This window comes from Pongo pygmaeus, chromosome 1, assembly GCF_028885625.2.
Source record: "Pongo pygmaeus isolate AG05252 chromosome 1, NHGRI_mPonPyg2-v2.0_pri, whole genome shotgun sequence".
NCBI lineage: Eukaryota > Metazoa > Chordata > Mammalia > Primates > Hominidae > Pongo > Pongo pygmaeus.
In genome coordinates, this window is record NC_072373.2 from 142,740,001 (window position 1) to 142,751,029 (window position 11,029).

Below are 11,029 nucleotides of genomic sequence, written 5' to 3' on the forward strand. Positions count from 1 at the left end.
CAGCTCCAGCTCTCCTTGCTGGCATTAAGAGATGGAGGGCAAATCGTATTTTTAGTTTACTATCAATGCTTAGCATCTTTCAGTAACTTCAATGACCAATAGGTGGGCTTATTTTCAACTGCATTATTACTTCAAGCAAAATACACGCAATATGAAACGCTACCTGGCTGTGTTTTCTAAACTGCTTTTGGGCAAGAAGTACGTTTCCGAGAGTGTGGCTGAAAGGTATACATTTGTACCTGCAAGTAAATATCAGCAACCTATCTGAGGAGAAAAAAGCACATCCACAGCTACTGATCCAGAAGCAATTGGTTTTCCAGCAGGTTCCTATATTTAATCTAAATTCTGCACCAGCTATATTAAATGTAACAAAGAAATGCAACCCAGAAATTATGCCTGGAGCCAAGTCCATTAAAAGTACTTCGGAATAACTAGAGACCAGGCACCTTAAAAGCACCAGAAGCTATTGATACTTAAGAGGGGGGCTGTGCATAATCCCAACTGCTGCATTAGAGAGGGGAGGGAGGGAAAAAAAAAAAATCAGCCAAATTACGCTTGGTTAATTCAGAGTAACAGATCTGCCCCCAAGTGAATTGGAGGCCTTGAATTAATTCTGTTATGACAAATCAAGATAAACGTTCCCCCTAAATTGCATGCGATTTAATTAATTTTTGAGATCCTGTTTTTTTTTTTTTTTTTCTAGCTAATAGTTCACATGCTCCTGTGCTGTCATTGTGCTTGAGTGGGCAGACTTCAAAGTGATATTAAATAACCAACTATTAGATTTACCTAGCACGTCCTATTGGAAAAGTGCCATTTAATTACCTAGCCTGTTCAATTAAAGGGACAGCATTCTCTGAATATAGCAGCTTGCTGTTGATTACCAGGGAAATGAACTCGCTGTCTGGCGGCGCCTCCATTCCTAACGCCACCCCCTCCCCAAACACAACCTCCACCACCAACTACCAATTCTCCCCACCCTCGCCCCAGGCCCCCACTCCCGGCCGCGCCGGGCTCACTGCGGCTGCGGGCGCCACGTGAACCGCCCGAGCGGAGCCCGGGGAAAGAAAGCGCGACCCGCTCGCCCGGCTCCCGCCCTGCGCTCGCCCCCTCGTGGGCCCGAGACCTCCCGCCGGCTAGGCGCTCTGGCTGCGGCCTCGGGCGGCGCCGGCCCGGGTGCTGGCCGCCTAGCGAGCGAGGGCCAGCCGACGACCGCCACCCTGGCTTCCGGCGCGTTTCCTCGCCCTCCCCGGACCTGGAGCCCCACCCGCCGGTCTCCGAACTTCCTCCTCTCGCTGCACTTTCCGCGCCAGTCTTCGGGCCCGAGGTGGGGGTGGAGGAAAAAGGGTTCGAGGAAGAGAAACGGAGTTTCCGAAGCTACTTGGGGCGCTTGGGTGGAGCTGAGGGGTCGGGAGCCAGGGATGGGGGAAGGGGCAATCCCAAGGTTCCCCTACTTTTGTAAGATGGGGGGCCAGGCAGGCGTTGGTCCCTTTAAGATCCACCCTCCCCCTCCGCTCTACAACCCCCCCTTTCATTCTTTCCCTCCCTCTCTTAGAGGCCAATTTTGTTAATTAAATGTTTTGTTTGCGACGCAGCTCTCATTCATTGCGGACACGTCATTCGGAGCAGATCTAAGCCAGAGACCAGATCTCATTAGATAAAGCCCATCAGAACTAAGAAAATGGAGGAGCCACTAATTAAAGCTTTTAATTGTGCGGATTCGCTGCAGCAAGGCAGCCGCTTTATCTGAAATCTTGGAGGGAGAGGAGGCAGAAGCCCAGCTCTGCCCATCGACACTTGGCCGCGGAGGGGGAGGGGACTGGTGAAAGCGCCCCCTCATCTTGCAGCCCCCTCCCCCGCGCTCAGGCCCGCCTTTCCCAGCTCTCCCGCAGCTTTTTACCAAGACCTTGGTTGTTTTCAAAAAACCACAACCTCAAAGTCAAGACAGTTTAAAAGCCCCTCAGTAAATCGCTATGTGGTCTCAGTCGGACCAAGGGGTCCCCTTCACCTGGCGGCGGGCGAGCAGATTACTCCACTCTTCTGCAGCGGTCCCTGCAGCATTGAAAGCTCCTCCAACAAGTGGACTTGAGGGACATTGGAGAGGGGGTAGCTGAGAGGAACAGCAACGTCTGCACCTCCCCACCTTCCCACCCTTTGGGCATCTTGATGGGCTGAGAGAGGAACACCGAAGGAAGACTTCAGTAATCTCTTAAATTGGAGGGGAAGGGGCGCTCAGCTGCTGGTGAGCCCTGAGCTAAGTGTGAGGCCATCAATTTCGTACTGAGCTAGAACTCATCTCTCCTAGAAAGATCTAAGGTCCTCGGGGTAGCATGTAGTTCAAGAGCGAGCCTGGCTCCAGTTTCCAGATTCAGAGGGAAAAAAGGAAGTAAGAACGTAGATCCCATTAATTAAGGCTCAAGGCTGGGCACACATTCTCCATTGCTCCATTAGGGCACAGGAAAACACCAAAAGGCCATTTACATTTGGCCCCAAGAATAGAGAAAAGAATGGACACAATTCCCAGGAAGCCACTTGCCTAAACTTGTCCTGGGGGAATACAAGTGGACCCATCTTCTTTTTAATTAGTTGTAATCAGAAGCCAGGGGTTTTGTTTTTTGTTTTTTGTTTGTTTTTTTTTTTGAAGGCACTCGGAGAAGAGATGAATCTGTACCATTCACGGAATCTTAACAGCACTGTCAATTTTTCCACTTCAAACCACACTCCTTTCTTACCACAGTTTTGCTTTCTATTTAATTACAGCACTGTCAAAGCTCATGGCATTACTTGGAAGGAGGACCAGAAAGCATTACACCCATGTTCCCGCTGATTTTCCAACATTTACTTCTAAAAGAACACTTAGTGAAATTAATGCTGCCATCTTAATTTGAAAATAAAAGCCCTCTCCCTTCCTGTATTTCTTTTACTTGGACTGATTGAGGATGCCAGCAGAGTCGACACAGGTTGCATTATCAAAATAACTAAATGTCATTTTACTCCATCATCTTACACTAATGATATCACTGGGGTAAACATATCCACACTCAGCTCTGAAATGCACTGGGATCTTTTGCAATGTTAGTCACAGGGTAAGGCGAATCACAATGGAGCTAAACTTTGAACAAAATATTTCATCCACTGATTTACCCACACTGAAGAAAGAAGAAAATTTTCTACTAATCACTTTAAAGAAAAAGGTTTAGGACAAATTTACATAGGATGAAATTCTTCTTAAAAGTGTACAGTTTTCTAGTATCAACTGTGTGCGTGTGGGTTTTTTTTTAATTACTGGATGTTGAAACAGAACACCTCCTAGAAGCATTCATGTGCATCAGTCTATCAAACCATTTACTCAAATTAAATGTGTAATCCTTCAAATGCCTCCTTTCAAATTAATGAGTTTAAGTAGCTTGAGTTCACCTGAAAAGATCCTATAGGCACCTGACCTCCTGAATTCTTTCCATTAATTGCACTGCAACTTGTTGGAAAAGACTGCTTACATGGACATATGAATGTTCCTATACATTGCTTTAAAATGCAAGATTAGTATAATTCTATAGCCTTTTTCTAAATCTCTTTTGGGGATCAAGGGCAGTGATACAAACGACAACAAAAAACCCAAAACCTGAACATGCTTCAATTGAAAAAAACAGCAAATTCTACATCGCAAACCACACACTAACTGAATTACTGCAAGCCTCCGAGTAACAATATGAAGAGAAACATTACCACCAGGTTTTATTTCTTGGGGCTTTTTTTCTCTATAAGAAGAATTACAAGTCTTTAAACTGATGGATAATTAGCATTTTTCTCAAGGAGCACAAAGAACGAATCACAGCTTTCCACTCAAAAAAGTTTCAAGATGCTTATGTAAATATCGTAATAAGCCATCACCATAGACAAATCATTTCTCACTAACTACACTTGTATTTTTAAGTCAACCTTTGTTTCTGAGTTCCTCTGTGAGTTCCTACCTTGTTTTAAGAACCCAGCTTAACTCCCGCTTGGGATGTTTGCTTTTAGCCTAAAGTCCAGTAGAGGCTGACCACTTAAACTCTGGGATCAGAGGGTGCTCAACCTTTGCACATCTAATGTCCCAGTCCCACCAGATGGTCTTTACTTAGTATGGCATTTCCCATTAATTTGCCATCAGATATTGGAAGACTAACACATGCTTCCTGAACCCCTTAAATTCCGCCAACTAGATTTTTGAGGTGAAGGCTGCAATGTACTCCCATAGACGCCTACTCCTTTCCTCACAACCCTGTTAACCTTTGGCCTTGCCATTGCTCTTCCCCCGATCTCCAGAAAAGGCAGCAAAGTCTTACCTAATGTAGTCATTTCTGCAAAGGATCATACCGCTTTTGGTGTAACAGGACGTGCCGATGTCGCCCAGCTGCGCCTGGCAGCAGGAGCACTTGAGGCACCGGCTGTGCCAATAGCTGTCCATGGCATAGAGCAGAAAGCGGTCCGCAATCTTGCCCCCGCAGCCTGCGCACCGCTTCCAGGAGAGGGAGCCGGCCGTCACCGGGGGCGGCTGCGAGCTGCTGCCCGGATTCACCATGGTCTGCAGAGGGCGGGAAGGGGACAGGGAGAGAAAGACAAAACAGGGGCGATGCAAAAGTTAGTAATCGCCGGAGAGAGAGCAAGCCCATTCCCCTCCTCCCCGCGGAGCTGCTGGAAGGAAACAGCAGGGCAAGGGCGGGAAGGAGGCTGAGGGGGAGAGGGAAGGAGGGAGGCTCGCCGGCAGCAGCCGCCTGTTTACTTTTCTCAAGCTTTGTTCTGGGGCCACGAGCTCCTCTCAACTTTCCTGCGCTTGCCGCCGCTGACAATTTCAGCTCCGGTACTGTCAAAACTCCGAGAGCAGGCTCCGCAACGCGCTCCACCCCTCGCGGCGCCTCCTCCCAGCCCCCGCCTCCGCCCACTGCCCCCCTCCTCTCCTCCTCCGCCGCCCGCCTCCAGCAAATGAGGGTCAAACCCACCCACCGCCGCGCCCGGCCCCTCCCCAGCCCCCGCCGGGCCCCGGGACAGAGCCGAGGGGAGTAGGGAGGCGGCGGCCCCGCCGGAGCCTCGTTCCCTCCCGGGTTCTGCCCTGGGAAGTGCAGCTGCAGTTCACAAGTTGAAAATAGTTCGATTTTCCGAAAGGGAACGAGGGAGGGACCGGCAGACGGGAGATGGAGAGCGTGGTGATGGGAGGGAAGGCAAGGTGACGGGAGAAGGGGGTGCAGTGTGTAAAGTTGCGAAACTGGTTTTTCGTATTTTAAGCAGCACCTTTCACATGCCATTGTGGTGACCGCCATCTCCCATTATTGTTCCAAATCTCATTTCATTTTGAAGATCAATGAGTGTTTTCTCTGGGTTTTCAGGACACAGGCAAGAATAATAGATCATTGAACTTTAGGATGCCTGTTAACTTCCTATACAAACACTCTCCACTTTGGTCTCACTAATCTGCCCTTGATCAGCAATTTAAATGCTAAAGCTTTGTTCCTCCAAAGGGGGGGGGGGGCGGCGTTACAGATAATGTGCGAGAAGGCACCATTAAGGGATGCACAAGTTAAATTCGAGCCCGTCCTGCTGTCACCAAAAACTGCTTTAAAAAAGAATTCCCCACTCTAATGAATGCCACAAGAGATGCAACTGGGATATAATATAGGAATCAATTTATAAAGCTTAGCCTAAACCGATTAATTTGTTGCCTTCAATCCCGAGTCCAATAAAGTCCTAGTGTTCCTCTAGTCACTTATTCTGTAAAAAGATCAAGTTATTTACTGCCAATTAAGCAGCCTGTTTTGTCTTTGTCCTCTGTAAGCTGAGAGTGTGGGCTCCCCCTGAGGCTCCCGGCTATCTGCTCAAGACATTCAGCTGATACCTCAGAAGAAGGCGAACTTTGCCTGTCCCCGGCCCAACTTGGCTGCTGCAAAAAAACGAGGAAGGAACGAAACAAGGACTCGGGTTCCTTAAATAGGCCGATTTTAAACACATTTCCTCCGAAAGAGTCCCGGAACGTGTGTCCAGTGACCGCACAATAAACCAGAATAAGAACTGCACCAATTAAGCTGTAACAAAACCCTGAGACTTTGGAAACAGGACCACTCTAAAACCCATTAGCATTGCATTTATCCGAATGCATCATACCTTTATGTAAATTGATTTATCTGATGCATTTACTCGAGGAATTGCTTTTTGTTACAATTTCAGCCCTAACCCAAATGAATCTGCATTTCCTGCCCTAGGTCTTTAAACTGTTTCCCCCAACGTTTTAATCGCTCCAAATTCCTTTTTAAAAGGAGAGAGAGGGAGGAGATTCCAAGCTCTTCCCCGCCCCCATCTTTAGTGAGAGGTAAATATATATGTATTTTTTTTTTTTGAAAAGGAAACATTACACTGAGAAAAGCATCCAGTAACCCCATTAGCTAAAGCTCTTAAGGACAAGCAATACCTTAATGCTGATTAAATCTAAAAGAGATGAATCAAGAAGACTGACCAGAAACTGACTCCCCTGATAACTAAGGACGGGCCCTCATCAAGTTTCATTTAGAGTTGGAAAAAAAAAAAAAAAAGAAAGCTTTTAAGTTAAATAGGCTTATACTCTAGTAATTACATAGCCAAGCAATTTAGGTCCTGGGATAGTCAGTGAAATAGAAAGCAGAACTGGCAGCTAGAGGCAAAATCTGCCCCCCTTTAACAACGTCTCTGGTGTTTTTTAATGGAGACCAAGGGAGGGACAAACGTAACGCTGGCAATTTGTAGTACAAAAATGGATGCTTAATTCATGTCTTGATTTTAATTAGGTGATTCACCGTATTTCTCCTGGATTGGAACAAAAGACTTATAAGCCAAGACGAATTTTTTTAAAAGAACCAGCAATACCGAATCCTGCTCACTTAGATCCTTCCTGCCACTGTTTCAAAAATAGTGTTTACTAGAAGGGGGGGGGGTATCGTGACTATCCCCACCCCCACCCCCCCAACACACTACTTCTCATACTTAAAATCCTCATCTAAGCAGCCCTTGCCTTTCCCTTATGAACTAGAAATATCCCCACCCCCTCTACGGTCCCCACCAGCCCCGTTTCCAAGAAGAGCCCTTTTGTAAGCAGGAACCGCTACAAAGCTGGCGGCCCGGGGCTGCCCTCCGCGCTAGCTCACAGGCCGGCCTCGATAGTTTCAGACTCGCGCTTTATCTAAGCCGACGTATTGTTTACTTGCAATTTGGGACGGTCAGGGGAAGGAAGCCAAAGAAAACAGCCCCGGCCCGAATCGACCCCCTCCCTCCCTCTCCCACCTCCCGGCCCGCGGCTCTCCACCCGCCCCCTTACCTGCTTTTCCCCTATATTGCAATATTGCGAGAGGCGGCGGCGGTGAAATGCGAGCGAAGCCGCTCGGCTTCCAGGGAAGGGGCGCCTGGGCTGGCGGAGCTGGAGGGAGGGAGGGAGTTCTCGCAGAAGCAGGAAAGGGGAGGAGGGGGCTAAGGGCGGCTTTTTTTTTTTTTTTTTAAATCGCGTTGCTCTGGGGCGGGTTGGGGGGCCCCCGCGTAAGTGGCAGGCGGCCGTGAGCAGAAGTGTCAGTCTCAGTCTTCGTCCTTCTCCTCCGCCTCCGGCTGCGCGCGAGCAGCTGCAGGAGCCCTCGGCCCGCGCGGCGCGGCTTCAGGCGCGGCGCAGCGGCAGCAACTGCTGCAATCGCTGCTGCAAGTTTGGCAATGTGGCTTCACTTTGTATATTCCCCCGCCCGGCGGCCCCCGCCCCCGCCCCCGCCCGCGCTCCTGCCGCTCCTCCTCCTCCGCCGCCGCCGCCTTTCTCCCTCCCGCGCGCTCGCTCGCTTGCTTGCTCGCTCCGGGCTGGCAGCGGCGGCTCGACTGAGCTCCCTGCACCTCCGGCCGGGAGTAGCCGCAGACACAACCCCGGGAGCGGCGGCAGACGGTGCGGAGGCCGGCAGGCAGGCGCGCCCAGGAGTCGGGGGCTGCGGCCGGCCGGGCCCGGCGCGCTGGAGCCTGCGCCGCTGCCGGGGCTGTTGCCGGGGCTGCTGCTGCCCGGCTCGGAGGCGGCGGCGGCGGCGGCGCTGGCCTCTAGCCGGCTCGCTCGCTCCCTGCGCGGCTCTTACACATGTGTTACTGACAGAGCAAAATCCCAACTACTCCCCGGCTCTGCCTCCGACGTCAGCGACCCTCAGCCACTGGGCGGCCGGATTGTTCAGGCGGAATAATAAAACCTGCCAATCCGGGGAAGGACAAAGGGATGACTGAAACGAGACTCGGGGGGCGGGGGAGAGAGCGAGGCGGCGGAGCGGGCCGACAGAGGAGAAGGGCCCGAATCAGGTGGGGAGAAGTGACCCGGGCGCCTGGCGCCGGGGACCCGCTTGGGCTGCCCTTCGCGACCCGGGATCCGGAGCCGAGATGCGGGGAGGGGGCCTCACCTGCTTTCTCAGCGCACGAGGACCCTGAGGACCCGCGCCCGCTCGCCCCTCGGGGACTGCCATCCCCTCGATCTGAGAGGAGACCCTTAGGAAACTTAACTATCTTTCTCAGAAATGGGTCTCTTCCTGTTTGGGAAGATAAGTCCTGCATCTTAGGGCAGTGGACTTCTATCCCCTCACGCACAAGCACACAGAAGAGGATTTTTGTTGTTGTTTCTTTAATTCACGATATTGGAGATTTATGAACCGTAGTGGAAGCTTAGTTAACAAGGCAGAAACATAAAGGAAATAATAGTTGCTAGCTAAATACTGCCTACTTAGCCTCCCTCATACCCCCATTTACCCGAGTTTGAAAGTGCCTAGCAGGCATTTCCTGGATCCTTGTCAATTGCTGGTGATGTAGGGAGCACAGTCCTTATTTTCAAAGTTGACGAAAACTTCAGGGAGAAAGCCTTGCTCGACTACCCTCCTCACTGTGGAGGATGAGAGGCGGAAATTCTCACAGCCCCCAAAAGCAATGGAAGTAATTGCAAGATTTGCAATCTCACAGCCTCTAGAGAGTAAGAAATGTCACTTCTAGTATGAATCAAGTTTTGAGGAATGCTTTTAGGGTGCTAGCCTGAGAGTCTTTTTCCAAGGCCGAAGCACAGCCTAGATGCTTGAATACCTAGGCATTCGACTTTATCTACTCTGCCAAATAGGTTTAATAAATCTCCAGACTGAGGCTAATATTAGGCCTGATTATTGTTAGTAAGTTCCAGAGAGATTTTTCTGGTGGAAATTATCATGAAAGTGCAAAGCCCTTCTGCTAAGTATCATTAAGTAAAACCAGCCTTGTGGGGCAAGTTTTCATATTGTATTACACACAGTACTGCTAGATTGAGGAAAGGAACCTGAAGGAGAATCTGGTGAGACAATGCAGATGTTGAACATCTATGGTTTTAGTGTCTATTTGGGGGATTTCTGTCTCTCGAACCATCAAAATTAATAAGGCTGCATAAGAAAGAATAATTATTGCCCATACAGTCAGGTAGAGGGCATTTTAAATATCAATTCGAATACTCATTTTTTAATTCTAGCATCTTAAAATTAAATGAATTAATTTTATTGATTTGTATTTAAAATTGCACTGTTATGATCAATTCACCTGTGCACATATAAAAAACGTTTTTTAAAAAAAGTCATTAAAACTATAATAGTAATTAAAATGTCCTACACAGAAAGCAGCTGCAGATGGGCATGATTAAAGAGGACCAACTTAGAAAAGATGTAATGCTGCTTGAAGGTTAGTCAAGAAAACTCAATTAAACCAGATGAGGAGAGGAACACCATAAACAAATAATACATTTGAATTCCCTGGCTCATTTTCACTTTTTAAATAATTTATAATAAAAGGAGATGACACAAGATCTTAGTGGGCTACAATTAAGTTATGATTTGTCATGTGCAAGTAAATTTCCTTCTCTGGGCCTTAACTTTCTCATCCACAAATGAGAGAAGTAAGCCAAATGGTCTTTATTTTTTCTTTTTAAAAATGATTTTCTTAGATAGAGCACATAATGCATAAATGTATAATGAATTGTGGTACTTTTCGGGATTTTTCCTGAAGAATATGCACTAAAACGAAATCTTAATTCCTGAAGGGAATGTTAGAAATTTAACCAGACACATGTTCAGTTATCACTGAGTGATTATCCAAAGGATCCCGGTGGTGGTTGTGGAAGGAAGGAGAGTGAGATGGATAAAACTTTTAATAACAGAGCTCTAGGCTACAAGGCCTACATTTTAGGAGGTGGTTTTAGTGCTTCAGCTCTAATTCTGTGCGGAGTGAGGTCTTTAAACATGTCCTGGTAGATTGGAGTGGATGGGAGTGTATTACCAAAGAGCTTTATTTGCTGATGTGTGTTTATAGAAATACAAAAGCGATAATGGCTAACAGTCTCTCTTCTGAGAGGTAGGGAGTAAATACATTCACTGTAATCAAAATTCAGGTGTACTTTAACCACAGCGCCACCTCTGGGTAATCTTTATTTCTGCATTCTTTGCGTTTAGCAGTCCTTTCTCATCCTGATTTGCGGTCTGAAAGTGCCTGGCTGAGTGGGTAGCAATGTCAATCTTTTATTTCCACTGATGCGAAACACAAAAACCATGTAAACACACACAAATTCAGTATGGGTAAAGAAATTCCGTATTCGGGTATTCTTCAAACAAATATTTAAAACAGTGCATAAAGTAATATTCCTGGTATAAAGTAAAATTGCCTAACTCGAAATAATGTTATATTGTGCCCCACAGTTGACGAAACCTATCCTACTCATTTGCAATGAGATATAAGAGTAGGGGGCTTTGGAAAAGAAAGATAAACGTAAATCGTTTCTTTCTTGAGTCCCAATTAAATGTGGGAACCATATTGCTCCTAGATCAAGCCGTCATTTTCTCCACTTGCCCCAGAATTATTTGTTCATAGCTTCCTTTCTCGTTTATGTCCTTCAATCATAATCATTCTTTTCTCCAAGTGACAGTTTGCTAAGAATCTCCCATGGACAGCCAGAGGTTCTACACAGACCTATGCAGCCTTTAATGTCTGGAGAAAGTCTAGACTATTTGATGCTGATGTG

The 11,029-nt window shown here is 47.7% G+C and overlaps 1 protein-coding gene across 2 annotated transcripts in view; it reads right to left on the bottom strand.

The window, feature by feature from the left end:
- LMO4 (LIM domain only 4) overlaps window positions 1-7,745 on the bottom strand; it is a 20,383-nt gene extending 12,638 nt beyond the window's left edge. The window contains exons 1-2 of one of the 2 annotated variants that reach the window (XM_054501957.2): window positions 7,319-7,745; window positions 4,326-4,564 (exon numbers count right to left, since the gene is read on the bottom strand). In XM_054501957.2, coding sequence (XP_054357932.1) covers window positions 4,326-4,561 — 236 coding nt within the window. In that variant the 5' untranslated portion in view covers window positions 4,562-4,564; window positions 7,319-7,745. Of the gene's footprint in view, window positions 1-4,325; window positions 4,565-4,762; window positions 4,926-7,318 lie in introns of those variants that run through there. The other variant, XM_054501967.2, reaches the window with a different exon arrangement.
- Between the last annotated feature and the right edge of the window lie 3,284 nt (window positions 7,746-11,029).